The following is a 27994-nucleotide window of genomic DNA, read 5'->3' as shown; positions in this document are numbered from 1 at the left end:
ATGCATTTCTATGCGGTCTGTGCGATGGCAGACACGGTACGCTGCATTGCCGCATAAAGAAAACTAAGGCAGACAATGTTTTTTTCCTTCTTCTTTCAGCTCTGTTAATGTGGAATTTGTGAGTTTACAAGTTGCAATTTACAACTGGGGAAGAACCAGGGGGTCTGAAAGATTTGATGGAGCAGTCTGTATGGATTTCCTGCAGAATATTTGTCAGACCTGAATTAAGTACTGTTGTTTTGCTCTCTCCCTCACTCTCCCTCCGCCTGAGGCCTTGTGGCTGACTACTCCACATCTATAAATCACCAGGAACGCATGCTTATATCCCGGAGCGAACGCGCTGAGCCAGTCTGGGAAGCTTAATCACGCTCACATCTCTACGGCCTGTTTGCAGCAGCCAAATGATAACCAAACACACATTATGGGGCATGATCCCTCTTGCTCATGAATTCTGCTCATATCATGCTTTAACAGTGACGCCACATGAAAGAGCGAGATGGAGGTAACACTGGCTCCGTGGTGTTTTGGTGATTGTTACCAACCGTAAACAGCTACGTCTCGGGTGTTTGAACAACGCACATGAAGCCAAAACACACAAAGAATTGCTGCAGAGGGAGAGATACTGCAGGGGTGGGGCCGGGGTGGCAGGGGATGAAGATCGAGCACGGTAACAGAGAGACGTCCCGTTGCCCACTTGCTCCGGGGCCAGTGGTGTGCACTCACATCCTTCTGTGTGTTTGATGGACTTTTGGAGAATATGGGAAGCCGTCCAAGTGTGACACATGGTTTCAAGCCTGTGAATATAAGTAGCATAAGTGAAGTATAAGTGTGTGTGTGTGTGTGTGTGTGCGTGTGTGTGTGTGTGTTGTGTGTGTGTGTGTGTGTGTGTGTGTGTGTGTGCTTCAGTCTTTTTTTTTTCCATTCAGAGCTTTACATTTTTTTTTCTCTCTTCTCCGAAGTGCCCAACCCAGATATGTAGGAATTAGGCCACATCGCTCACTACCGTGCTGCTCTAATCAAAGTGCCGATTCTTGAAACAGACAGCTGTTGTCATGTGCCTTGATTCAAATGGCTATCTGTCCCTGTGGCTGCCCGAGTCCTTAGTTGGCCAGCTGAAGTGGAGGGTTGACGGTGTCTGCCAATTCAAACTAGAGCAGTGCTCTGGTTCACAACACAGCATATACCACAAACACACTGGTCCAAGGTAAGTCCCTTTTTTTCTCCTCTCTGACTGGACTGACAGTGTCCTCACATTCACCAAAGCCAGAAGATGCTAAACAAGATTTGGGACTGATAAGATTATGTTTAAGTCCGACTGTTGAGGACTGGCTTTCAGTGTTAATATAATGTATGTAGTCACAGTTCTTGTCTAATACAGAATGTACTAATACTGTGGTGAAACTAATATCTACTGGAGCCAAGTGTCAATAGCAACTCTCAAGCAACAACATGGAGGTTTATTTTCTAATACTGGGTCGTTTTACGTGCGTCTTCTTCTGTACTGTGTGATATGCATGATCCCACATAACCATAAAAAGACTAAATGTGAATGTGAGAAACATCTGCCGAATAGCAAAGGAGGGAAAAAAAAACGTCCATATCAATTTCCCGGCACTTCATGCAGACGTTTCCCACCTAGAAGATCGGTGCTCAGAGGACACTTTATAACGGCAGGTCAGTCGTGTTCACCCTTGCCATGTTCCACCACGTTTCACTGCCTTAAACCAACTCAGGCAGGAGGGAACATTCTCCGAATCCCGTCTTGGCTAAAGATTTGGTCCATCAGAATGGCTAAATTTATTCTCTCCTGAGTTATTGTCCATCCTTCTATTCCTGGTTCAGGGCAGTTGTCTGGATGGGCCCGGGGAGAGACAATACCAACTGTTGCAGACTAACTGAAGGACACACTTTATCACAAACACATCTGTAGATTAAGCCTCAAGCTGTCAGGTGTAAAGGGCAAACATGCAGCGTACGTGGAGGAAAAACCTTAACCAGCTTTTAAAATGCCTGGCATCAGGCTAAAGATTAAGAGGTCAGTATTTCTTTGACCCCTGACATGTGAGAGTTAAAAATAAAGAGTCCAGCGACAAAAGAAAACTCTTCCTTAAAAATCAACTGTTCCACACTCACTTATTTATCTATAAATTGTAATCACCCAAAAGTGAAAGAATTTTATTTTTTAAAGATTAAAAGCAGAAAGAAAAAAAGGAAAGGTCTTGGTGATGGTATGAGATTCAGCATTGAGCATCCAAAGGGGGTGGACTATAAACTTGAGCTGTATCAAACTCCATGAAACATCCAGTTTCAAACTCTGACATTAAACATTTGGCATACGGGTCTTATAAGAAGCTTTGACTTACCTGTTTTTGCTTGCTAAATAAAATATTTAAAATACAAAATACAATTAAATAATAATAAAAATAGACAATAAAGTGTATTCTCTGCATTGCACACTTTTTTCTTCACATGTAGGGACAAGCTGAAAGGTGAAAAATATGGAGCATTAACTCTCATATGCTACTGCCCCCAGCTTCTGGGAGCAAAGAGAGTTGTCATAGGTCATTACAGAGCAATTTGTTTCCTGTTACCGTAAGGCATCATGGCTGATGGGTAAAAGCGAGGGAGTGTTGTCAAGAAAGGAGAAAGGCGAGGCATGTTCAAACAACGTTATGCATTGGAAAAAGCTTCACAGGCTGCTCAGTGAAGCCGTACAGTGAGCTGTTTTTTGCTACTTGATTTATTGGTTTAAAATAACTTGGCCACGGACAGAAGGGAAAAAAAGAAAAAGATATTAGAGAATTCAATACTGGGGAGAGGTTTAACCCTCAAAACACACACGCACACACACACACACACACACACACACACACACACACATAGGCAGGGCTTAAGTCAGAGGTCAAACGGCCCTGAACTCTCTCCCTCCAGGCCGAGGACATCAGAGGTCCCTCTGTGTGCTGCTCGCCATTTATTTTACCCATCATCCCTCGTCAGGCCGGGATGATCCTGTGACCCCGCAGCTAAGGTTACCTGTCAGTTGACTGTCTATTCAAGAGCGCAGGGCTTGACGCTGTGTCAACATTTGTCCTCTGAAAAAGGAGGGAGGACGAAAAAGAGGGGTCTGGTTCAATGTGTTAACTAACAGAAAAGGTTAGACATATAGAATTAGTTTTGATGTTCAAATAAATTAATTGAAATCTGTCTTTTCTTTGCTACCACACTGGTAAGTTCAGATTTCGGGTCTTGCGAGGCCCTGACTGGTGCACACTCTGCACAGATGACACGCACGTGTGGTGATTTCTGTTTACTCGGAGACAAAGATCCAAAGTAACACAGTAAACAGATGCCTGCATGGATAGGGGTACCTACAAAAACACTCCAAAAGCCCCCGCTGTGTGCGCTGTCAGCTATCAATCAGGGTGCCGTAAGTGGGATCCTTGAGCGGAGATGCTATCAGCGCCGCCCCGTATACACTCACACCACAGCTTCCCTTATCTCCGCCGAGATAACAGATCCCCTCTGACGGCGAGAGGCCTGAACCGGGCACACTCGCTTTCTGCATCTCCCTCTCCCACTCTCTCTGTTTCAGCTGTGCCACAGGTCACGTCAATTCAGACGGGCCCAGAAAAAAAAACAGTCAATTTGCTCTGGTTCCTGTTTAAAATTCAATAAGTGCGTCTCTTATGTTGCAACCATGTGGTGCTAGCGTCGGCTACAGAGGGCCCGCGCTACTTCTGATTCCAATCTCTGATGTTATCAGCCTCTAGAAGAAACACGATACGTGTCTCAGTTGACCAATCTAAATGGGCATGAAATTAAACAAAAGTCGGAAGCATGAAATACCAACATGTTGCTGAAAATGTGCTCATTTTGTAAACATTGCAATTTCAGGAAAGAAAAAAACCCTGATTGTCTAAGTTTACAGTCTCTGTTGATAGTCAAAGAGAATGGATGGTTGAAGGTTGAGCATTGAAGGGGCATTGTAAGGTTAAAAAAAGTGCTGTAGATAAGCATGATTTACACACGTCACATTGGATTTGAGTACAAATTCTCCAGTATACCGCAGGTTGTGTGGCGATGCGGATATGTGAGGTCAGGGGAGTTATTTTTTTCTCGGGTTTGAGGAGATGGTCCTGCACCGGCCCTGTTTTCGGGGCTTCCACCAGACCACAGCAAGTTAGGCCTAATAACAAAAACAAGCATCCCGGTGTGGAGCTGGTCCCACAGTGTGAGGACCTTAATGAGGAACATGTGGAGCTGCCCAGACACACAGTCAGAGGAAACCCAATCCCTCAGCCCCTCTTTTTCTCCCCCTTCCTCATCCCTTCCCCCTCTCTCCCATTATTTCTTTCGCACTCTCTCTTGCTTCACTCTCTACATTTCATTTTGTCGCCGAGTCTGAAGTTTTCTAACGATTAAGGCCTGCTTTCAGCTCCTCGCTTCTTCTTTGTGTTTTCCGTCAGATACACAGTTCTACAAAAGTCAAAAAGACTCTTTCCTCTCCTTGCTGAGGTTGAAAGAAACTGGCTTTTCGTGCTTTATTTTTTCGATTGTACCAGAACAAGTGACCCACTGTCAGCAGAAAGAAATATACGTGGCCACGCTTTTTACCTGATATACACTCGTGTAGTCCACCCACACCCTCACTCTCTCTGACTTTTCAGAACTGTTAGTGTAGACATATTTGCTGGGTCATGCAATGCAATACGCTCATAAGGAAACGTGGGAAGAAAGAGGTCTTTCTCCACCCGTCAAGCCTGACGGGCGGTCGCAGAGTCCACGCGCATGTGCTGAATTCATCCTCACGGTCCACCTGGGTCAATCATCTGTTTGCTCCAGTGGTCATCAGTGCCACGATGTGGAACCAGCCTTCATTTAGTCAACAGCAGCCTACTGAGGGAAACTATGGCTTTGCTTTTGGTGTCTTTTTTTCATGAAACACACAGTAGGGAAGCAGATTTATCATTCATTTTCCAGAACTGAGCGTTTTCTCGTCGTCAGGCTGCTGTAAACCGATGTGTGTTCTTTCCTCAGGAGATGTCATCAGGTGCTCCTGAAGGCAAACACTGTAACAGGTGAGACACGCCTTTTCATTTTAATTTTCTGTGCAGCATAATAACACCATCAACACATCTCCCTCCCGCACGCTACGTCACTGCCCCGTCTCCACGTTGTCATGGGAAATACGAAGTGTAACCTGTTTTGAGGGGATTTAAATGTGACCATAAAGCACAGCCATAAAGCAGATCAACCAACCAAGCCTCCAAAATTAGCTGAACAAACAGAGTAAGGTAGAGCCCTCTGGGGGGATAAACTTGGCACAGTGGATCCAGTGTGACAGAGGCCCTTCTGGCAGCTCAGAACAATCCACGCGTTCCACTTGGGTTGAGCTGTCTTCGTTTCCCCCGCCACTATATATATCAGCCCCACATCAACATGGGCCTGTGAAGACCTTTCACAAGACTGACAGGCCACCTGAATCACACAATTGTGTGGCCGGAGGAGCCTGCATGTGTATAGAAAAACCAGTGATCCAATAACTGCCTGGGTTCACTTCTCTCTCATAAAGTCAGGCAGGAGGCGGAGAGGGAGACCCACAGCTACACAGCCCCAATGTTCCAGCTGCACCAAAACAAAGCTTTGACTTTTAGGCCAATTCCAGAAACGACACAAAAATTTAACTGCCGATTTTGTTAATACCAATATTATATTCATTTATGTGATGCTGCATTAAAATCCGTCATTGTCATGGCATGAAAAATATTTTTTTTTAAAAGAACTGCACAGTGTGTCTCAGGCAAAAGGCAGAGAGCTGGTGAGTGTGTGTGTGTGCGCCCTGCAGAGGGTCTGGCCTCGCAGCAGCTGTGCAAATGAAAGACAGAGTGTCGCTGAAGGAGTGAGGGAGATGGAAAGTTGGCCACAAAAGGAAAAGAGTAACACACAAGTTGCTGACTGAAAATGTAATGGAAAAATCAATGGCACACTGAGATTTGCCGAGAGAAAATAATTGAGTCAGAGTATTTTTCTCTGAGTTTTAAGTGGCAAAAACAGACAACAGCCATTTTTTATGGGGGGGGGGGCTACTTTGTAACCAGGACTTACACAAGGAATTTAGTGAGCCTTAATTTAACTACTATTCAGTATAACGGAGAGAACCCCATCACTAAACATTAGCACCCCCTCTCTCCCTTCACCGTCGGACATTATCAGGATGAAAGTCTTTACTTCACAACACTCATGCATTTCAACACATTCACGAGATCAACTCCATCTGATAGACTACACTCACACTTGTCAATCGGGCCCCATTATTCCAGCTCTAAGTCCGGAGTGAGAGAAAACAACAGGTGAGTAAATCCTGCTTAACGCCGAAAATACACAAACATTTGTCCCCGGGAGGAGGAGGAGGGGTCACCGGGACAGATGCCCCCACAGAGGGTCTCTTTCTTTGTAGGGCAGTTTCTCCCTCTGTTCTCTCAGTTCTGCATGAGCGAGCAAAAAAAAAGTTACAAGGAAACTTTTTTTCTTTTTCTTTTCTTTCACTGTTGAACGTGGTGACTATGGACCTAGATGTTTAAACCACAGCAATAAATGGGCTCGTGTGTCCGTTATGTACATATAATAAGCACTTGTATAACCACACACACACACACACACACACACACACACACAAAAGTGTGATTCCTCGTTTATAATCGGGGCAGTTATAATATCTCACTGTTGTTGAGGGCACTATTCCACTGCCCCCCAGTAATTGCCACTACATGTAAATATCGAGTGGTGGGTGAATAATTAGTCTCTCATTGGCCGGCGGTCACGTCCGGGCCCCGTCCACACGTGACAGACCCCTCCCTCGTGGGGCCGCCCCTGAACACAGGGGCCCCCCTCCTGAATGACAGCGCCTGGGTCGGAGAGAGGAGAGCAACTCTTGTCTGATTTCCCCGCAGCCGCCGCGTCGATGAGCAGCAGTCGAGGAAGTCCATTCTAAGTGAATGGCCTGGTATGGGGAGGAGCGCGCCCCAGATCACGGCTAGGCGGCAGCTTCGGGACTGTGCGACGCTCACGATGCTTCTGCTCTCGCTGCTGCTGCGACCAGGTGAGTCGGCGATGGCTTCTCTCCCCCAGCTCCTCACGCGAAGCCGCGGAATGGAGGTGGAGTTGTTGAGGAGGAGGAGGAGGAGGAGGGGGGGGGGGAGAAAAAGTTTGAACTTTTCTTTCTTTTTTTAAAGCTGGCGCTTTGTGGCCAAACTCAAAACTTTTCAACCGTTCGGAGAGTTTTCTTAATCGCTTATGGCCTCCGTGGGTCCGGAGTGTGTTCGTTTTGTGGACGGGTCCCGTCCTGCTACACTGGCACCGCCGCTAGCCGGGCGGCACGAGTTCCACTCGCTCCGACGGCGAAAGCGTACAACTTTCCACCACGGCCACGAAAACACAAACGAATACACAAAAGGACGCCCCAACTTTATTTGTGACCCAGCCGACCGACGGTCGACGCGTTTTCCACCGAGCGCGCGCGTCGCCGCCGCCGCCGCCGCCGACTCGTTCGAGCGGAGTTGTTTGTGTGACGTCGGGACTTAGCTCCCCGTTAGCATAGCGGGCTAGCAGCCGGCTCTCCGCACTCGGCCGGGACATAAAACCATCGAGCTCGTGATTTGATTTAAACAGCAAACACCGTTAATAAGACGCCACGCGGTCACACGTCGTGCTCGCGTCGCCACGGTGACTTTGACGTCCACTCGGGATGTTTCACCGTGTGTCGAAGGGAGCAGGAGCACGGGGCCCCCCCCTCTTCATGCTTCAGTATTAACTCTCACACGGGGGTCCTGCTTCTTGGCCCCTGAGCGCGTTGGTCGCTCCTGGCTTCAGAAACCAGATCGCTCTTTATTCCATCGCGTTTCCTCCTGGTCCTGTTCGAAGACATTCGATCAGTTTGTGCTGTCAATGAGTAAAAGAAACTATTCTCACAACCGTCCTGTTTATATACACACGTCTTATTATTATCACGTATGATCATTAGTAGAATGCTATTTCTTATTGATTAAAGTGACATGTTGTCAGAAGGTTCAGTGACAGAAAAAAAACTGTAGTTTTTAATTTCACATGGACATCAGAACTGCAAACCATGCGTTTGATATAATAATTCAATACTGATGAACATGTATGCACAGAGGATGGTGTTACGGCCCCCGGAGGCCCCCGGGTTTCTGTCGTGGTACTTTTGTAATTAGCTTTTTGTAACTCAGATTTCCTCTCAAAATGCGTTTCCACGTCGTCTGATGGTTGGAATATGTTTTTAAACAAAATAGTTCCTATAAAACATTTGGAGTTGGGTGTATTGAAATAGACCTGTGTCCCAGAACACTTCTACTTCTCTGTCTAATTGTAATCTACTCATCTACAATACTCTCATAACCTCGCTGCTTGTGTGGCCAGATTGTGTCGTCCCTTCCTTCTCCGCGATCCTGTTTCCCGCTCGGTCCCTCACACTTGTTGGTGGCCCCGCTAAGTGCCGGAACGAAAAGGCCCTTTGGGGAGATGCGTGGGCGTTGATGGCCGTGTAGGCAGTGATTGTCAAAAAGTGTCAATCACGGTGGACTCGGGTGACCTCGCGGCGAGACCGTTGGAATTCAGAGGAGGGTGATGCAGAATGCCTCCGACTTGACCCCTGCGCACTCCATCTCAAGTTGTATCAGGCCTGGTGCTGAAGTGCAGCAACTGTGAGATGCATTTATCATCTGTCATGCGGCCTCGGTGCATCAGCTGTACGCGGAGGGGAAGGAGTGATTCCAAATATATTCATGTGCACTTGGTGTGAAATCTCTGCGCTTATCTCTGTCAGTTGGGAGATTTGATGGAGCGTTGGAGTAAACAGAAGAACGGCCCTGTTGCAATAGAAAAGCAACTGTCTTAGAGAGGTGATGTGTTGTGTGGTGGATGCTGGCTGGTGTTGATCTGTCCCTCTCAGCATGTGAGACACCCCCACCCAAAAATACACACTTGACCAATACCCTGTCTTTATTCCCACAGAAGTTGTTGCTTTTGTTTTGCTTGATAATAAACATCCCACTCGTGAGTCATAACTTAAGTGGAAGCCGTGGATTCAGGTGATACTGCCCCAAATATCACACGCTGTGTTTGCGGCCCCCACCCACCCCCTGTCCAGCTCCCAGTGTGGACCCCGAGTTGCCGAACAGGCGTGACTCTTGGTGTGATGTTCCTCTTCAGCTGCCTCCGCACGCTGAGCCCCGCTGGGCCATGTAGTGTAACTTAATGGACTTCAATTACCTCAGCAACAGCCAAACCACATTCAACACCCTCGGGCAAACCAGCACAGGTTGGTTTCCTCCTGCAGCGAGGGAACGTGCTCTTTCTGAGAGGACTGGTTGGTTTTGACCGAGTCTGGAGCAGAGTGTGGGATCACGGCCTCATGAGCTCACGCATTCGGGTTTTAATGGCTCTCCGGATTGGGCTAAACGTGATAGCGGAAAAAAGTTTGGACTCTGCCGCCTGCGTGCACTGAGCTGAAGTAATGTATCCTTGAATGTCAGATGGGTCTTTAGATTCTTATTTGGAGCAAACTATGTTTTGGTTCAGATTGGTAGACTTGGTCAGCATCACGTTTCCTGTGAGGGAGTGAAATATTTTCATAGTAATTGTACAAAATGTTGATTTTGCACTGTCTGTCGTTGTTCTCCAGCTCACTGCCAACAGTGTCGAATCCAGCGCTGTAATGCGGAGTACGTGGCTTCTACCTCACCCTCCAGTGGCCTGCAGGAGGACATGGCTATGGATGTGGACTACTGCATCGCCCTGCGGGCCTACGACCTGTGCACCCGGCGACAGGCGCGCAGCTGCAGGGGAGACCTGGTCTACCACTCGGCCGTCTTCCGCATCAAGGAGCTATTCTCTCAGCACAATTGCTCCAGCGACGGGCCCACGTCCTCCGCCAAGGTCCCCAGCACGTCCCGACCGGCGGTGTCGGAGCTGTGCGACTACGAGAGTCGGGTCTTTAGGACGGGCTCGGCCGGCCAGCAGAAGAAATATGCCCACTGTGGATTATTTGGAGACCCGCACCTACGGACTTTCCGCGACGAGTTTCAGACCTGCAAGGTGGAAGGGGCGTGGCCTCTGATCGATAACCGCTACCTGTCGGTGCAGGTGACCAATGTGCCCGTCGTCCTCGGCTCCAGCGCCACGGCAACGAGCAAGGTAAGGATCTGTTTGGTGCGGGGCGTCGCAACCTTTTGGGTTTGAGATCCGTGGGGGAAAATGTCCACTTGCAACCGCAGTTTCTTTAATGCGTTTCAAACAAAGGCGATTTTCGTTTTTCTGATTCGGAGGATTGAATTGGTAAATCTATTCAGAAATTCACAAGAAAGAAAAAAGCAAAGCATTAAGAATCCCTCCGATTAATAATTTAACCCGTTGGGGGCTAGTGAACCTCTAGTTTAGAGGGTGCATTGAAACAAAGATCCTCCTTTTAACTTGGTTACTGTTGTTAACGTGATTTTATTCATTATGGCTGGAAATCAGCTACTTTCGTCCCAACAACCACACGTATCCACATCAGAAGTGAACACTAACGCCACACTCGCTCTGATCCTAATAAATGGGCCTGTACGAGCGGGGCTGCTCTTTGAGTGCGAGCTCAAGCGTTGCCATAAAGTATCAAACATGTGAAGTTAATTGTCATTCCACGGTGCCTCTCGAGCCTCCAGCATTCCTCTTGTCTTGGAGCTCCTTCAGATCTGCGAGGGGAATGGAGAGGAGGGGAGTCCTTCGTGGTGTTGAATCACAGACATGCTTGAGCGCTCTACCTTTAACACATGGGTGGTCATATGGTAGTGATTAACATTTTCCTCCACCGCCACGATTTGGAATGTTTTTTTCACCCCTCTGGTCAAATAATTATCGGGGCGCTCTTTTGTGTAAATATGGAATAATGTGGAAAAATAAAGGAATAATTGGACGGCAGCAGGTTTCTTTTTTTGATTCTGTTAACAAGGCCGGACTTTCCTTCTCTAAATTCTGTTCTTACTTTATTTGGTATTTAAAGTCTCTTTGGCATATACGGTTCACTATTCACAGACTGTGCATTCGTTACAAAGCTGCTTTTAAATGAAAGTAGGCGTAAATTTGTTTGCCTCCTATCAGGTAAACGGCACTATTTTGATTATCCCCTTTGAAAAAAAGTTTAAAAAAATTGAGTGAATCATATTTCACTGCAAACTTTTCCAAAGGCCTTTGCAGCCTAACCTGTAGTGTGTGTGTGTGTGCCAGCAGCTGCATGGACCCCTCGTTGTTTTTAACAGCCAGACTAAAGACAGGAAACCATCCATCACATACAGTATCCCCGTAAGTGTAAACGTAACCACAGTCACCGCTTTGTCAAGACGTTTTTTAAGAAACAGAAGTTTCAGCCCCCGATTTTTTTTTTCAAAGCTCAGCTGGAATACGAATCAGCAAAAGAGAGAAAATGAGCACAGGCAGTGTTGGAGAAGTGTTGGATGAGACGCACCGACAGTTGATGTGGTTATGATACAGTTAGTTTGATCTAAAATTCAAGGACAGCTAGTCGACTGTTCAGTGTTGGTAATGGCCTGCATGTGTCAGGAAGAAACGGGTGATGATAGAGGCCTTGCAGTCATTTTATTATAGTTTATCTCTTTGGTTGGTTACCGGCAACATTCCTCTGCAATACTCTGCCATAATTATGAATCAATGGGAAAAAGATTACATCAGAGGAAATCACAGTCACTGTAGAAAGGGGGGAAAAAGCCAGTGTGAGCCACAAACACCACCTCCACCTTTTTTTTTTTTTCGTGGCTTCCTGCTGCCACCTTGTGGCTTTAACTGTTACTGCTCTTATTCAGCATCTTTTCGTCTTTACAGCCAAGCAAATATGTGACAGCCATAAAAAGCATAAAAGTGTGTCCATCACAACACGTTTAAACACGTTATTTGATACTGATCTTATGATTCTTCTCGTTTCAGATCACAGTTATCTTCAAATCCTACCATGGCTGCACAGACCAGAAGGTGTACCAGGCCACGACCGAGGACCTGCCGCTGGCGTTTCAGGACGGCACTCGGAGCGGCGGCGAGAGCGGCAGCCTGACCATCGTGGAGCGGGGCGGCTCTGGGGTGGGCAGGCAGGTGAAGATTCAGGCCCGCTACATCGGCACTTCCATAATCATCCGGCGCGTGGGCAGCTACCTAACCTTCGCCATCCGCATGCCAGAGGACAACCTGGACTTTTCTGAGGACAATGGCGGCCTGCAGCTCTGCCTGCACGGCTGCCCGCGCAACGAGCTCATCAAAGAGCACCGGCTCGGCCGCCAGAGCCAGCAGCCCCGCCTGCAGGGCACCAGCACGGAGCTGGGCCCTCTGCGGCCCCCTCACCAGGTCTACACGGTGGAGCGGGCCACGGCCAAGTGCAGAGAGACCCTGCAGGTGGAGGACGTGTACTTTCAGTCCTGCGTGTTTGACTTGCTGACCACAGGAGATCCCGAGTTCTCCATGGCAGCCTTCGGCGCTCTGGAGGATTTAAAGGCGCTGCCGCCCAGTAAACTGAAGCAGAACTCCCCGAGGACTCCTCGTCCCTACAACCGAGGGGCGTCACACACGTCGGCCGGCAGGCCGCTGCTCCCACTCCTGCTTCTCATTCTGCTGCTTTTGTAAAAAAAAAAAAAAAAAATTATAAAAATGAATTATTATTGAAAAGAACATGGAAGCTTTACCAGCTTGAGGAAAGAGTGATTAGAGCTCAGACATATACATATAAATATATTATTATTATTTTTTGAATGTTTTCCGTTTTTGTCATTTGAAGGATTTCGCCCCCCCCCCCCCCCCCCCCCCCCCCAAAAAAAAATAATTATCGCTCCCACTTGACATTTTCTGTGGATTAATACATGGATCACACCATTTGAAGAAAATCAAACGTGTACGCACGTGTTCACCAGTTTCACCTGCTCACTTCAGGACTTCTCTGAAATGGTAAAACTCATAATCGCTGGTACTGACCTCCAGAATTTAGTTTTTATTTTGTAAATATTTCATTTTTATTGAGAAAATGTACAACCTCCAAACTCTCCACTATGTATGCGGCCGCATATAACTCATCATAAAATATAAGCTGTTTGTATTCATGCAGAGCTACGTGGCTTCTAGGTCCTGTAATAATCCAGTAATATCAATAGCACTTACAGGTTTTAACAGCGAGTTTTGTGTATTTGAATGTTGTTTCTTTGTCCATTTCAACAGTTGTCGTAGAAACCAGCTAAATACACAGGATCCAACAACTGTATGTAAAAAAAAAAACTACCTATCCATGACGTGTGTCCGTGTGATGATCTCAACCGCTCTCATCTTCTGTGAAACACTCCTCTTCAAGCTGCTCGGCTTCCAGTTTTTAAGGTTTAAAAAAAAACAAAAAAACACAAATCTTTATATAATAATATATTAAAAGAGTGTATATATGTGTTTTATATTGTGTACATTTGCATGTGTATAGATGTTTTAACTGTAATATGTTTTACATTTTCTTTTGTTTAGTAGGTCCTTTTTTTGAGACAGTGTAAGAAAAGTAAACTAATGCGTTGTGTTGTGTATCTGTGATTTTCTGTATTAAAGTGTTGGACACGAGAGCAGTTTTTTCCTTTTGAAAGTTATTGCAGCATTAATAGGAAATCGAATGTTGTGTCATGAAGTGACACACAAAGAGACGTTTCCTCGCTCTGTGCCTGCACTACCACGCGTGTCCTCGTGGGGTCCTCGGTCCACCGCTCGGTGTGGAGACGCTGCAGGGGGCCACTGTGTCAGTGTGGCCCCCGAGTGCTGAGCTGGCTGCTGGCTTCGCTTTCGTGTGCCAGAGCGCTGCGAGGCTCCAAATAGGATTTAGTCTGTGGTTAACACCAGGTTAGAGTCAACAACAGCACACATGGATGATTCACTGTGAACGACGACCATCTACTGCGGTCGGAGGGAAGGATGTGATCAGCTGTTAATTGCCATTTTAAAAAGCTTAATGCAATTAAGAAATCTCCAGCACACTCCTCATCATGAAGGCAAATTAATGCTCTTCAATTAGCAGATGAAGATCTCTTTTTAATCTCGAGTGAAAAGTAACTGAGTTGACAGCAGAGAGATTTCTCACGTCTCTCCATGTCCCATTTCTGCAGAGACAAAACCTCAGTGAGCTGCGTCAATGAAACCGAATGATTCGTACTAATGTCAGGAGGATGAAGAGGTGTGAAAGAGGAAGTTGAGTGTAAAAAACTGTCAGTCATGATGTTATGGTGAAGCAGTAAAAACTACATTTAGTGAAGTACTGACTTTAAGCTGCTTTACTTTATTCGAGTCATTTCATTTTGTGCCACTTGCGACTTCAAATCCACCAAATTTCACTGTTAAATGTTGAACCTTTTTTTTTACTCTGCCACATTTATCTCGGACATAGTTACTGGTTACTTTTTTAGATTCACATAAAAAAAACGTATGACAAGCTCATAAAATACAATACATTTTAAAAGATAAAACCATATTTGACTCCCATGTTCACGACCCAAAGAAGTCAAATTATATTAAAAATAAGGTAGTTACTATCACTATTTATTATATTTAGTGATGAATCTGCTGATTATTTGCTAGGTAATTCATTTAGTCAATTAAATGTCAAAAATATAGTAAAAATGTCTATGTGCACTATTCTCTAAAGGTAATGTTATTCATTAAAAGTCTGACCAGCGATTCAAAAGCTAAAGAAATTTCCTACAGTTAATCAATAAATCTACTGATTATTTCAGACGGGATCATCTCACAACCCCTCAGATTGACCCTTGACCCTTCGGTGGGCACCAATCACAAAGTTGGGAACCAGTGAGCATAAAAAAAGGCAGAAACGCAAACTACACACTGACGCAGTGTCGATCCTCTGATGATGCCATGTATCAGTCACAGCAGATTTTAGTTCATGATAAATATACGTTGTTTTTTCTATAGGACAGTTTGATGTAGGGCTTTTTGACTTAGTGGTGTTGGTACTTTTTACCACTCATCACATCCCATGAGACGTGCTCCTGAGGCCCAGGTGCCCAGTCGTGATTCATGATATCTGTTGGGATGCAGCCATCTGACAGCACTGTACCAGCATTACATATAACTCCACGTGAGACCTCCCTCTCCATCTGTTGAAAGGTGGCGAGTCTCTTGATGACTTTGGGACATTTAAAAAGCTTATTTATTTATTTAAACAGTACGTCAACATAGAAACAAGAGGTTTGTGTGTATAGATTATCTCGCCCAGCCTCTCGGCGCCGTCCTGTCTTGACTTTCCCCTGTAAACAAGGACAATTACCGAGCTAATGAGTTGAGAGAAGAGAAAAAAAAATGCTGTGAGTGATTGATACTCTCAACGGGGAAATTAATTTGATATTAATAGAGCACTTGGCAAGATAAATAGATAGTGGTGTGTGAGTCCTCTGCCTGATTGATAATGGACAGATTGATGGCTGCCCTGATGCAGGGTGGTCCTCCGACCTAACCGAGGTGGCCTTGATGAGGAGAGACTCGCATCACAAGATGATGATCAAGTGTTGAGAAGCATTACGGGGCTTGAATTTACATCTGGCACTGATATTTAATGGGTGGTACCATCGGGGTAGGGAGGCGACTGGAGGCCTCAGATACATATTGCATGACGATGACGTTAGTACAAGACAGCGGAGAGGACGAGGAGTGATCTGAGCATATTTACAAAACATCCTTTAAACTCCTGCTCCGGCCGGCGATGCCAAATGAGACGTGAGGCGCAAACTCGTTCCGCTGCTCTTTCTGAGATTGTGTTTGCCCATAGTTCCACAAGCAGCTCTCGAGATGATCACCGAGCATCACTGCTGCACTTCCTGACGACTCAAGACGCCCTCCCTCTCCTCCCTCCCTCTCCCCCTCCTCTGCGTAATGATGCGCTCAGAGTCTGATCGTGGCACCGAGCAGAAGACGTCCAGCGTATACATACATTACACCCTGTTACACGGGTCAGTGCTGGAGAACAAAGAGCGAGAAGTTACTGCTCTCTCAGGCAGTGTGTGTGTGTGTGTGTGTGTGTGTGTGTGTTAGATGGCTCCAGTCGCAGCGATTACGCAGCTTTCTCGTGCCGCAGGCTCCCTCATACCTGATCGACTCCATCTCTCTGCGCCTGCTCAATAATCGGAGTGACAGCGAGCAACGAGACACATCTCAACCCACTGGCTCGCTGCAGAATGGTATATTGACCTACATATCAAATCATACGTCCTCCTGGTTTCTGTGATGGAGGTTTTGCTGTTTTGTGGCGAGGGGGAACACTGTGATCGGCAGGCGGATGATGGTGAACACACTGCGTCCCACCTGGGGTCGGACATGGAGCACCAGGTCTGAGGCGGCTCTGCTACTGTAACTGTGGAGAACAGCTGAGAGCACCTGGTTGTCTATGATTGTGTATTTTTATTAACGAGCCCGTGTCACCAAACTTTTAACAACCCCCCGCCCCCTAAAAAAAAAACCAGCTCGGAAATTAAGCATCTGCATCATAAATCTTGGAAAGTTACAATAATTTGCAATTCACTCCCTCATCAAAGGCAATATTAGCCTAATTTATTATCTCCCTGCACGAGGGGCGCGCAGAGGCCGTGGAGATAAGAGTTTATCAGGAAGGGGATTGATTTTCATTAACTGATTGTAATAAAGATGAACTGCCTGCCGTGCACACTGACCAAGAGCCACACTTTATTGTAATTAGGACGATTTATTTCATGAGCCAGAGGCTCTACCTTTTTTTTTACCCCCTCCTTCTCCTTTCATATCTGTCGCCACACCAACTTTTGATCTACGAAGGTGATCATTTCAAAGTGTACATGTGCAGAGGCAAGTGGACAGACGTCAGGCATCGGACTCAGCTTCTGGCAGCGAATCAATTCAGTAGTTGTGTGAACGTGACGGACACTTGATGCCTTTTTCATATCAGTTCACAGCTCACTACCTGTGTAAAGTATAATGTCATTAGTTTCCCTCTTGTCTGTCTCTTACAGCCTCTGTGTGACACTGGCTGATGTTCACTGTTGTCTGTTCCCATCTTGTACAATATGTCCTGACACATGCACCACTGGTCCAAAGTGTTAGTACTCACTAACACATTTTAAATTGTACGAAGGCAGACCTTGGGATGAATAAAGTATCTGTACTCTGATACTACACCCTCTGATGCATTATTAGGACAAAAGGGTACTACAGCAACTACAGTACATTGTTGTCAACATGGGGAGAAAAAGACACATCTCATTTGTGGGAACTTTTTGAACAATATTGGATTTTCATCGTAGGAGGAAGGTCACAAGTGTGTTCAGCTGCCGGATGAATCAAACCATTCAGATTGCATTTAGTCCGACGAGAACATTCCCTGTTTTTCAAAAATCTCCACTTCGATTTCATTTCAGAAACACTGAACCCTGAAACTTTAAAATAACAGCTGCAAAAACGGACGTGTTCTTGAACTTTTGACCAGCAGTGCACATCACTTGTCTCCGTGCCAACCGGTGGATCCCTCAGTCTCCACAGTGACAGATGATCCATATCAGTCTCCATGTGAGGAGGGCACGGGTCTATTTACACCACTGAGGCATCCGCACGGTTAGGATGAATTGTAAAAGTTGACTCCTGAAACCGACTCAGATCATATGCAAAGGCTACTAATACTGTATGTTAACATAACAGGTTCTGGGGGGGTTATTCTTTCTATGACACTCATCATCATCATCATCATCATCACTAGCCTGGCGTGGTCAGGGGACGAGGTGTCAGAGGCCGCAGCAGCTTCCAGGGTCCCGGAGAGAGGGAGCGACTCCTTGTGCAACGACTCCCCCCCTCTTCGCCCTCCAGGCTCAGCACCCCCTCAACACTGCACGGCGCCAGAAACAAAACATCCAGTTTGAATTTTTATTGTAAAATTGGAAAAAAAGGAGAGAAAGAGAGAAAAGCCCCAATAAGCATTTCATTTTGATACATATCTTTATCTTATCATAACCATAAAAGAAAAAATAAGTAAACGTGGCTAAATAAATAAATAAATTAATAATAAATAAATTAATAAATAAATAAGCATCAAGTTACATACTTGATCGGATAATTAAATATAAAATGATTCAATCATTAATGATTAATATGAAGTAATCTAAGCAGCAAGTATTAAGAAATTTCAACAGGGGGGAATAAGTTTGGTTTCTCAGGCTAATACAGAACACATAGGTTGTTGTTTTTTTTTTAAACTTTTTTTTTTTTCCTTTTTAATAAAAAGATACTGCTTTCCCTGTCAGTTAATCCATGCTGTACTGACGCTGCCACAAAAACAGGTGGCGCTCTCCTTGAAAAGGAAAAGAAAAGAAAAGAAAAAAACAATACAACCTGTAAACAGCATTTTCTCCACCAGGCTTTAAAGAATAGTTCTGAGATCCCTCTCGTTGGCCCTGCGGGTCAGTGAAGTCCACGTCACAGACTCATCACTGCTGTTCACATGTTTTCGTTTGCTTTGTGCTAAGAAACCAGAACATCAAGCTCTTTATAAAGCGACCCTCCCTCCCTCCCCTCCCCCAAACCCCTCCCCCCCATTTCAAAAAACCTAGCCTATATTTACCCAAAGAAAGGTCCTGTGCTGATTTTCCATAATATACAGATTTCATATTTATAATAAGCTACTATCCTTAGCATTCAAACCATAGTCAAAGAATCATACTGTTAATACAAGAAGTACCCTCGTCATAATCTTTCACCCTCCCTGCCCCCGTTGAGCATGCTCCGAAAAAAAATGGTTTGAAAAGAAGAATGGAGGCAAATGTGAAAATAACATCATGATGAATTCTTTCTCTTCCGGGGTGGATTTCCATTCAGTTCTTGGAATTCAAAAATGTCAAACTGCTCAGTTCTTTTCTTGGATTTCAGTCAAATCATTACTTCCCGTTCCCCTCCTGACTATAGCAGATAGTGTGTATATAAAGGCTCTTGCGCCACATACACAACCGCAAACTATATCAGGTTTCCAAAGGCTCCACCCACAAACCCTCACTGCTTCGAGTGAGGGTTTGTGCCCAATCAAATTGCTTTTTTATTTTTTTGCTTTTTTTTTTTACATTTCTTGGCAGAATGAAATTAACTCAACATATTTTCAAACTCATTAAATTTCAGCCACAGCTGGCATCTTTAATTTGCATTACCCAAGCTGTTGAGAAGGCCAAATTTAATTTGATGTTAATAATTTAGAAAAACTCTCCCGCTGAAATCCCATAAGAAAAGATTTTTGAATGGGTTTATAAGGCTCTGTATGGCCTGGGGAAAGGGGGGCATATATCACAGCTTCCTAAAGCTGCTGGACCCTGACAGGAGTGAGGAAACTAACAGTAACTCACGAGGAGGGGGGGCGGACAAAAGATGTCTTCTGGCAAATTTATATGAAATCTCCCCTGTTGTATATCATTACAGCTTAAACAGACCCTCCCCCTACACTGATACTCTATATCACAAAATCCAATATTTCATACTACTGAACATTTCCTGAAAAGCAACACGTTAATAAGTTATCTTAAATCTGGCACACATTTCTGATAAGGAGATGCAGTGGATATGTTTGCATAATTTGGCAATTCATGATAGAAGAAAAAGGCATTTTTTTTGAAAGACTTTCTACCTACAACGTCCAAGTATTGCCTGCAACAGAACAATGTACAGTGAACGAGGGGAACAACCGTGAAAGGTCTACTGATGAATGAAATTCACCCCCTCTCTAATAATACTGATCCACTGAAGCAGTCATCACACAGTAAACAGAAGGGATAGAGGCATCGGGACCTGGGAAGTCATTCTGCTCTTAATATTTGTTGTACCTCATGTGTTCTGACTCTGCGCTGTGATTTGATGACTGAGGCCCCTCAGAGTCCCGAGGGACAGGCTGCCTCGGAGGGCAAGCTGAGAACATGAACGGCGTGATGGGAAATATTTCGAAATGAAAAGACAACTGAGCGAATGTTAACTGAACAAATGGGGGGGGGGGGGGGTGCAAACAAGCAGATTTCATCTCGGATGTCCCGCGTCTCTTTATATAACGGCGTCGCCCCCGGATGACGCGCTCCGAGTTAATGAATCATATCCGATATGGCGTGATGTGTCGTGACCACGCTGTACAGCAGCCATGTGTGATCGGTGCTAATGGTGAGCTGTCGTCTTGTTGAAGCAGCAGCAGCTGTAGCAGCTACACTTACAGGCCTGCTGCTGTCTAATTGATGGATCATTTTGCTCTTAATTTGACCTCCTAAGGCTGGTAATGCCAGGCTGTTCCTCACCATGTACAAGCTCTCACTGTGCTATTACACCCTTGGGGGGGGGGGGAACAATATACAGCTGCTCTTCACTGAAGAACTTCTAAACAACATGTACAGTTTCTGTCTCTGACCCTTTTTGGTTCTTTGTGATGATGGCGTACATTGAAGTGTCGTCATCGTGTCCCGCAGGGCGCAACGCCTCTGTCAGGGTTCGGGGTCCCTGCTGAGACGATATGGGTAATAGTGAAAAGACTCCCACCCGACCACGGAGACAAGGATGAACTCTGTCACTCACTCAATTCATTCAAAATGGCAATGTGTAATTGATGGTGCATCCCTTGCCCCGCGGTGCTGCTCCCCATCTGATCAATATTATCATTATCCTAATTATGCTGTGGGTTCGCTCTCGGGCCCCCGCGAACTGATGGTCCCTTATCAAGAGAGTGATATGCTGGCACTTGGGGGGGTGAGGAGACAGAGGGGGCTGCTCTCGCCTGCTGAGAGCAGCTGGAGGAGCTTGGCAGCAGGAGAGGGCACGACCTGGCCGGGACCACTGTGACACGCCGATGGACATTTTCACAACTGCAGTCAGGCTCATTTGTATATTTTATGAAGCAGTTACAGATGCTGTGCTGTTTTACTGCTGCGTATCCAGCTCAGCCGGGTGGCACTTTTACCACAGTGCTTTATGGTCAGATTATCTGTGATATGGTCTTAATGATGACACGGAATGACTCCTGTCTCAATTATGGAACTGTAATGTGCCGACGAGAGCCGATGATGGCGTCGCACGCCGTGATGTTTTCTTTGAGAGGCTGGTTGTGGCACCGCAGCGACACAATAACACGTCCGAGATGAAATACTGCGATGCAGATGGAGCAGTGAGTGGCAAAAGAACATACCAAAACATGCCCGGGACAATTTCTAACCCACATATTCTACGCTGCTAAAATAGTATAGCTTCATTTTTTAATGCTTTTTTTCTGTTTTGCTTTAATATTTTCAAACCCAGTAGCTATAAATGTAAAAGGAAAAGAAACAAAAACCCATTTCCTCTTCTTTCTTTTTTTTCAACCTGAAGCTAGTATTTCTTCTTAAGTTAACTTTTTTAATATTATTATTAGTAGTTTGTAGTATTAGTATCGTTAATACTATATATCACTGTTCAGAACAATAAAAATGTTTGGTCCTTTGTTCCCTTAGGGGTGAAAGATTTGCAGTTCTACTGTTGCTAATGGAAACCTCAGTGACCTGCAAGAGTCATAGTTCTGCGCTTGCTGAGAGAGACGGTGAGAGAATAAGAGAAAGAGGGAAAGAGAAAGAAAGTCTGCCAGTGGACGAATAGAACAGCTTCTTTTTTTCCACCGTTTTTCTTGATCTTCAAGTTTTAACCCTCATTTGTCCAGTACAGTAAAAGCCGCAACCGCCTCTTTCCTTATATATATGTGTATATAATATGTATATAGAAATCTATTTGTTGTTGCTGCTTTTTTGTTTGTAAGTTTGTTGCTTAATTAACAATTCAAGTCTCAACAAGAAAAAGTTCTGTTGTTCAGTCTCATTACATCTTTTTTTCCGTTTTTTTTTTTTTTTGTTGTCTTTCTTGCACTGTGCCATCTGTTACTGTAAAGTCCTCCGGTGAAGCGCCTCCTCCTCTTCCGCTTCTTCTTTTTTTCTGCCGCAACCTATATCTTCATAAGTAAATGCTGATATGTCTTCAAAAATTCCGTATGTGTTGATTTTTCTAAAACATATTTTGCTTTCAAAGAAAAAAAGTTTCACTCCTCAGAGACATCTTCACGTGTCCTCTAAAACCTGGGAAATAGAAGAAAAAGGCAATTTCAGATCTCACTGCTCATTAAACTGTCATTACAAAGATCCATTCCTTTAAACTTTGGGTAGTTCAATATGGCTCTATTATATCAGAGTAATGGTCTGGAGAAAGCTAACCCACACTGGCACACCAATCAATCTTTGTCAATCAAGACGATGACAGATTTTCCCATAATTAATATGCCTGCTGTGCTGCATATGAAATCAACTCTTATAGTTTCTTCATGTCTGCAGATTCTGAAGCTCGGGACAACCTCAAAGGGTTTTAGTTTTACATTCACTGAACATGCAGTTTATTAAACTACTTAGTATATGTTAAATAGATAAGACTTCATACCTCTGCCAAGGCCAAACAATCTTAAATATGTCAGATCGAGAGCCAAACATCATTTCCTGAGAAATTGATGAAAATGTCAAAATGTATCTCACAATGAGATAGAAAAGTGATAAATAAAAAATGTCAACTTTTGGTTTCATCCTGCTGACAGACAAACTGACACAGGTATAACCTCCTTGGCAGAGGTAAAAGACTGTATCTCCTCAGGCCATCACAAGAAGTGGAAAGTACAAAGGGAAAGCCAACTGCCACTCTTTAATCCAGAGTTAAATCTTCAGCTTCAACGGAGACAATGCCGAGGATCTAGATCTTGAACCGGTGACCGTGCCCCGACACTCACCTGTGCTGCTGCAATGAATACTGAAGGTAGGCTGTGTCAGTAAGGGCGGCTGGCATCCTTCGGTCTCTTTAGCTGGACTTTCAACCTCTTCATCCCAATCTGAAAGCCATTCATGGCTTGAATAGCTGCCTGTGCACTAGCAGGGTTATCAAAGCTCACGAAACCTGCAAAGAAACACACATTATATTAACTTGAGTATAATGCAATTATGACCGTCAAAATGATTGTTAAGATGAAAATGTGTTTCAATCTTTACAGAATACATCTGTTGCAATTGACTCGAGAGTCAAATATAAGCTTGATCACCATGGCCTGTCGATCTCCTGAAGGAATCTAGATGGCGCTGTTGAGACATGTTGCACCACAAAGCTGCCTGGCAGATAGATGCTCAGTTGCCTGGGACGATGTGCTATAAAGTTGTTTTGAAAAAATAATCTTTCCAGTCTGTTTGTTTAAAGTGTTCAGTTTTGTCCACCGTGTAAACCAATGTGTTAGGGCTGGACTTTGACCGACTGCTTCCTGCTGCACAACCGCTCATTAAGTCAAAGCCAAAAATAACACACAATGGTGGGACTCTAAGTGCAACAACTGTCTAAAAGCATCACCGTCTGAATTTCGTCCCCTGGTTGACAGTTTGTTTTTCTTCTGGAAGAGACGTTATATCAAACTGCTCTGTGAGCCTTCACCGAGGCGTGTAGTAGAGAAAAACAGATCCAGAATGTTAGAGGTAAGAAGGATGCAACTGCCGATTTTAAAACAGGAATAAAACCTGATCATTTTCACCGTTAAATGTCACTGGGTCTCTTACAAAGGTGGCTTTGATAGCCCAGACCAATCAGTGATCTAAATTAAATCCACTATAGTAATCAGAATAAGAGACCAGGTCAGCCGACTAAATATCTGCCGTCTATAATTTAATAATGTCCATGTCAGTGTAGCTATTTGAAATCCTTAGAAAGCCCAAAATACATAAATGAATGAGGACATGTCAATGCACAAAGTAGCTCAAGCGACCCAAGAGCAAACACAGTTAATCACGAGGAGACAAGTCTGCTGCAGATATAAAAAAAACCCTCCGAGTATTTTCCCAAAACACACCCCTCCTCAAACCTATGCTGAACATCCTGTTTCCATCACGTGAAAAAATAAAGCCTTGAGAAGCCAGTGACCAGAAACGGCAGTGGAGTGCGTCTCCGCTTGGTGCGCTCCCCTGTGTCTGTGGTGTCATTAGAAAAAGTCGATGACCCACGAGAAAAAAAAAAAATAAACCCCAGATAAACATGAGCGTCTCCACAGCCACCTGGGGGAGATGTCTGGCCGGCCTGCCTGGCTCTACGCTGGCCCGTTAGGGCGACGCCTGGGCAGCTCGGAGAAAAGGGGGAATGGAAGTCTGAAGAAAGTACAGAGGCAGCGAGAGGAGGTGACCTCCTAACCCACCGTCGGGTGGACACATTGGAGCTGGGGAGCGGAGATGAGATGGAGGGGTGATGCAAGCTTAGAGCTCTAAGCCCCCAGCTCAGTCCTGTCACACATTACAAGTGTGCTTCCTCTCTTTCTCCGTGTTTTCCAATCTTTTACACACCATCAATCCACGTTTATCCCCTCTCTCTCTTTTCTAGATTAATTACACCAGTGCGCTCCCTCCTTCCCCAGGCCTAACATTATGTTGTAAATGCATAGTGTATAAGTCAATACTGCAAATAGCTCTTCTTTCATGAATTTATATGTTATTAAGTCCCCCCAGGGAGTCAGGACTGGCGATCAATTTTGCCAAGGGTTCTATGGTTCCCCGAAGTGAAAACAAATGCTGATCCTTAAATGTCCTTTGCCTTCCTTTCCCCCTGACATCCCTTGCCTGCCCCCTCAAAGTTTCTATAAGCCCTGGAGCTTCTCGGTGTGTGTGTAGGCTGACGGAGCTAAATGGGACAGGGGGTGTGGCGGTGTGTAAATCAGCCGCAGCACGGAGGATATTGAGGGTATTGACAGATATTGGGGTTACAGAACGGTAATGTTGATGCTGATACAGCACCTCGAGGTTTCCAGGTCACACAGCTGCCAAACAGAACCAAGGACATGGACACTGATCGACTGCATCATGGCGAGTGTGGCTACAATGTACTCAGCACATTTTTTTGCCATGGTGCTGATACCAAAACACGACTGTCATCAAGATGCAAATTCAGGTCAGTCAGTCAGGGCTCGCGCGCGCTCCCACGCACGCGCACACACACACACACACACACTCTTGCACAAAATAAGAGTTTTTGCTGTATTGCAGTATATATATTATATATTGTTTATACACTACATACACACTGTATAGCCTACACACACATACAAGTGTTACTTTTTGCCCAAGCCTGGAAAGTATATACTGCATAAACTTTTAAAATGTTTATTAAAATATGCAGTAAGGATTTTTCACAATGTATGGATGGCTCTCTACTTCTTGAAGATATTCTGAATTGCATTAGAGACTTGTGCATCCGGACCTGCCGTCATTTTATCTTTGTTTGAGAGGCAAAAAAAAAAATCCCAAGAAATTATAAGTAAACTTTCAAAGCTTTTTCTTGGAGTAAGAAATGGTAAGAGTCACGTCGAGAGTCTGAGAGTAACACACCGAAACACTTGCTCTGGTTGGTTGCTCGGTCCATGAAGACCTTAGAGGAGATGACGGTGCCGAAGGGCAAAAACATCTGCATGAGTTCGTTGTCTCCAAACTCCTGTGGCAGGTGGTAGATGAACAGGTTACAACCCTCCGGACCTGGATACAGAAAGAGAGAACGAGACGGAGGGGTTAGCGGTCAACAGCAAAAACAGCTGTGGATTTGGTATTTTCATCTGTGCAGCCCCTTGCCTCCATTAAATCAAGATAGTGGCAGTAGATTTCCAGGATGTCAGTGACATTATCGGCACTAAAACATTACTGTTCTTGAACACACTAAGACTAAATTGAAAAGTATTTGCCTCAATTTTCTCATAATGCATGGATATTGACAATGCATTTGAATGTGGATATGACTAAATCTAGATTATGGTCACGAACTCTAACAGAGCAACTATTACACTGTGATGAATGCATACAAAAATCTATCAATTAATCCTTGAAATAAGAATAGATTATATATATGCAGCACAATTGTCTACCAGCTCTCCCCTGACCCAACGGTGTCTTTCTACATGTACATGATGTGCAAAACCGAATTGTGTCATATATGACCTATAATCCTACTTCCACATCACCTGTCTGATATGTTTGGGTTTTTTTCTTTCAAAATTTGAGACCAAACTTCTGTTTTTAAGCGTTATTATTACATTCAGCAGGTGTGAGCGGACACCATGACATTGCTCATATTGAATATCTTCAAATATGCGACCACAGTTTTCTTGTAACCTGTCTACCTAAATTACATTAATCTTATCCACCAGGGTTGCACTGCCACTAAGCTAAGATTTTGATTATATAAGCTTGAACTATGAAAAAAAAGAAGCATGGGCCTCTGTAGATACTACATAACCCAATTTCAACATTTGTAATGTATATACATTATAATGTACTGTTGTTGTATAAATATTATTCTATCGTCCTTATGCTTTATGACCTAAAATGAGACGTGAACTGCATTAATAATACTGCCCTCTCAGCCGTTCCACGTTATTGATCTAGAATGCGATGTGTACGGTGGTAAAGTAATAGCACTGTCTGACCCTCACACTCGCTTCGTATGTATTGCAGAGAATGCAGTGTGTTCCGCGCAAAACTAATATTGGCCTCTCATGATCATCTTCTTTATATATCCATTACACAGGATGAGATGTATGAAGTGTAAAAGTAATAATGTTCTCTCACCCTCACCTTCTCTCTGCTGCTGCTGCTGGATGACCTGGGGTGGTTGGGGCAGTGTCTGGCCAATGGGAGTCAGTGTGGTGGCCGGGTAGATCGCTGCACAGAAGGAGAGAGAAGGAGGGAGAAAGATTAAAGGAGAGGGGAGCGGAGAAAACGGCGATCCGACGGAGAACACGGTCAAGGATGCTTAAGGTCGATCACACAAACATAACATGTAATTAGAATCCCTCTGATGTTATGTTCTAAGGTAGTGGACCATATTATGTGAATGCATACAGTCTCACACCTATACAGTAGACTACAGTATTTGTTTCCGTGCAGATAATCATTTAGCATTAACCGTGGATTGTAAAAACCCTCAGAAATACAATATTGTACACAGGGAATCGCTGGCTCTCACCTGTGTATTGCTGCACTCCGGTGAAGGCTTGCTGGAGGGTGTCAGCAGCGGTGGGGCTCTGGGTGGAGTAGGGCGGCAGGCCGTTGGTGTACATGGTCTCCACGGCAGGATGTCCGTTGGGCTGATGAGGGATGCCGGTGAATCCGTTGACAATGGGTGTGACAATGCTGGGCACGGCGGAGGTGGTGATGTTGGCTGGTGGAGAACTGAGGCCTGATTGGTAGAAAAAAGTTTCACTGTTACCGGATCAGAAGTACTCCGTCTGCGTGGCTCTACATGTTACCACAAATCTATTAAACTGTGTTCAGACATAAACATGTGTACACAGTGAAATGCTTTCCCACTTTGTGAGAAGACTTGCGCGCGCGCACACACACACAAGCAGATAACACACATGCACACACAAAGCTTGCGACCTGAAGCTGCACTGCATCTCCTCTCTAATGCAAGGACACGGGTGTGACGCGAGTCTGTCACATATCTGCCATTTGGCGTGACACATCCTGCAGGATAGCGGGGAAGTCAACCTGTGAAAAATGAGCCTGTCTGTAGTGTTTGTGCGATACCCTGCTGGCTCCTACTGCTCAAGATGATGAAACCACTATGCAACTTCTGAGAGGGAGGGGGGGGAAAAAAGAAAAAGATCTAGACTAGATAGAAGGGGATTACAGATGGGGATTTGCTTGAATGAGCAGGTAGCAAAAACACAAAGATGCCTCTTACTTTTATACATCATAAAAAGACAAAACAACAACAGTTGGCAGTTTGACAAATGGGTGGGTCATAACATATATGGCACACGTCTGAAAGGCAGCTGCAGGAAGGTTCATGAGTGGAATCGAAATTGGATGCTCCCTGTCCTCTCCCATTCAATGCATTTTAAAAGGAC

General features: G+C 44.9%; 2 protein-coding genes across 8 annotated transcripts in view; one reads left to right on the top strand and one right to left on the bottom strand.

The window, feature by feature from the left end:
• The first annotated feature begins 1084 nt into the window (after positions 1-1084).
• On the top strand, positions 1085-13650 carry rgmd (RGM domain family, member D). 2 transcript variants are annotated; one of them, XM_035648248.2, is made up of 5 exons: positions 1085-1204; positions 5038-5078; positions 6951-7099; positions 9701-10212; positions 11998-13650. In XM_035648248.2, exons 2-5 carry the CDS (start codon positions 5041-5043, stop codon positions 12682-12684), a joined length of 1386 nt encoding a protein of 461 aa, XP_035504141.1. In that variant the 5' UTR covers positions 1085-1204; positions 5038-5040; the 3' UTR covers positions 12685-13650. The 2 variants fall into 2 exon arrangements, with proteins under 2 accessions (XP_035504141.1, XP_035504142.1); XM_035648249.2 differs by lacking the exons at positions 1085-1204; positions 5038-5078; positions 6951-7099 and adding an exon at positions 7250-9529.
• Positions 13651-19122: 5472 nt separating this feature from the next.
• celf5a (cugbp, Elav-like family member 5a) overlaps positions 19123-27994 on the bottom strand; it is a 172473-nt gene continuing 163601 nt past the window's right edge. For 4 of the 6 annotated variants that reach the window (XM_035646997.2, XM_047336927.1, XM_047336929.1 and 1 more), the window contains exons 8-12: positions 27106-27318; positions 26709-26801; positions 25479-25622; positions 22859-23022; positions 19123-22163 (exon numbers count right to left, since the gene is read on the bottom strand). In XM_035646997.2, the coding sequence (XP_035502890.2) occupies positions 22895-23022; positions 25479-25622; positions 26709-26801; positions 27106-27318 (578 nt within the window). In that variant the 3' untranslated portion in view covers positions 19123-22163; positions 22859-22894. The remainder of the gene's footprint in view (positions 22164-22858; positions 23023-25478; positions 25623-26708; positions 26802-27105; positions 27319-27994) is intronic. The other 2 variants (XM_047336931.1, XM_047336928.1) reach the window with 1 other exon arrangement.

Source organism: Scophthalmus maximus, chromosome 13 (genome assembly GCF_022379125.1).
Source record: "Scophthalmus maximus strain ysfricsl-2021 chromosome 13, ASM2237912v1, whole genome shotgun sequence".
Lineage (NCBI taxonomy): Eukaryota > Metazoa > Chordata > Actinopteri > Pleuronectiformes > Scophthalmidae > Scophthalmus > Scophthalmus maximus.
Note: the sequence above shows the minus strand (reverse complement) of the source record. Positions and strands in the feature narration are given on the sequence as shown.

Coding starts and splice junctions, on each gene's coding strand:
- rgmd (XM_035648248.2), top strand. CDS start 5,041: ATGTCATCAGGTGCTCCTGAAGGCAAACACTGTAACAG. Junction 5,079..6,950: donor GAAGGCAAACACTGTAACAG/GTGAGACACGCC, acceptor ATTTCCCCGCAG/CCGCCGCGTCGATGAGCAGC. Junction 7,100..9,700: donor CTCGCTGCTGCTGCGACCAG/GTGAGTCGGCGA, acceptor GTTGTTCTCCAG/CTCACTGCCAACAGTGTCGA.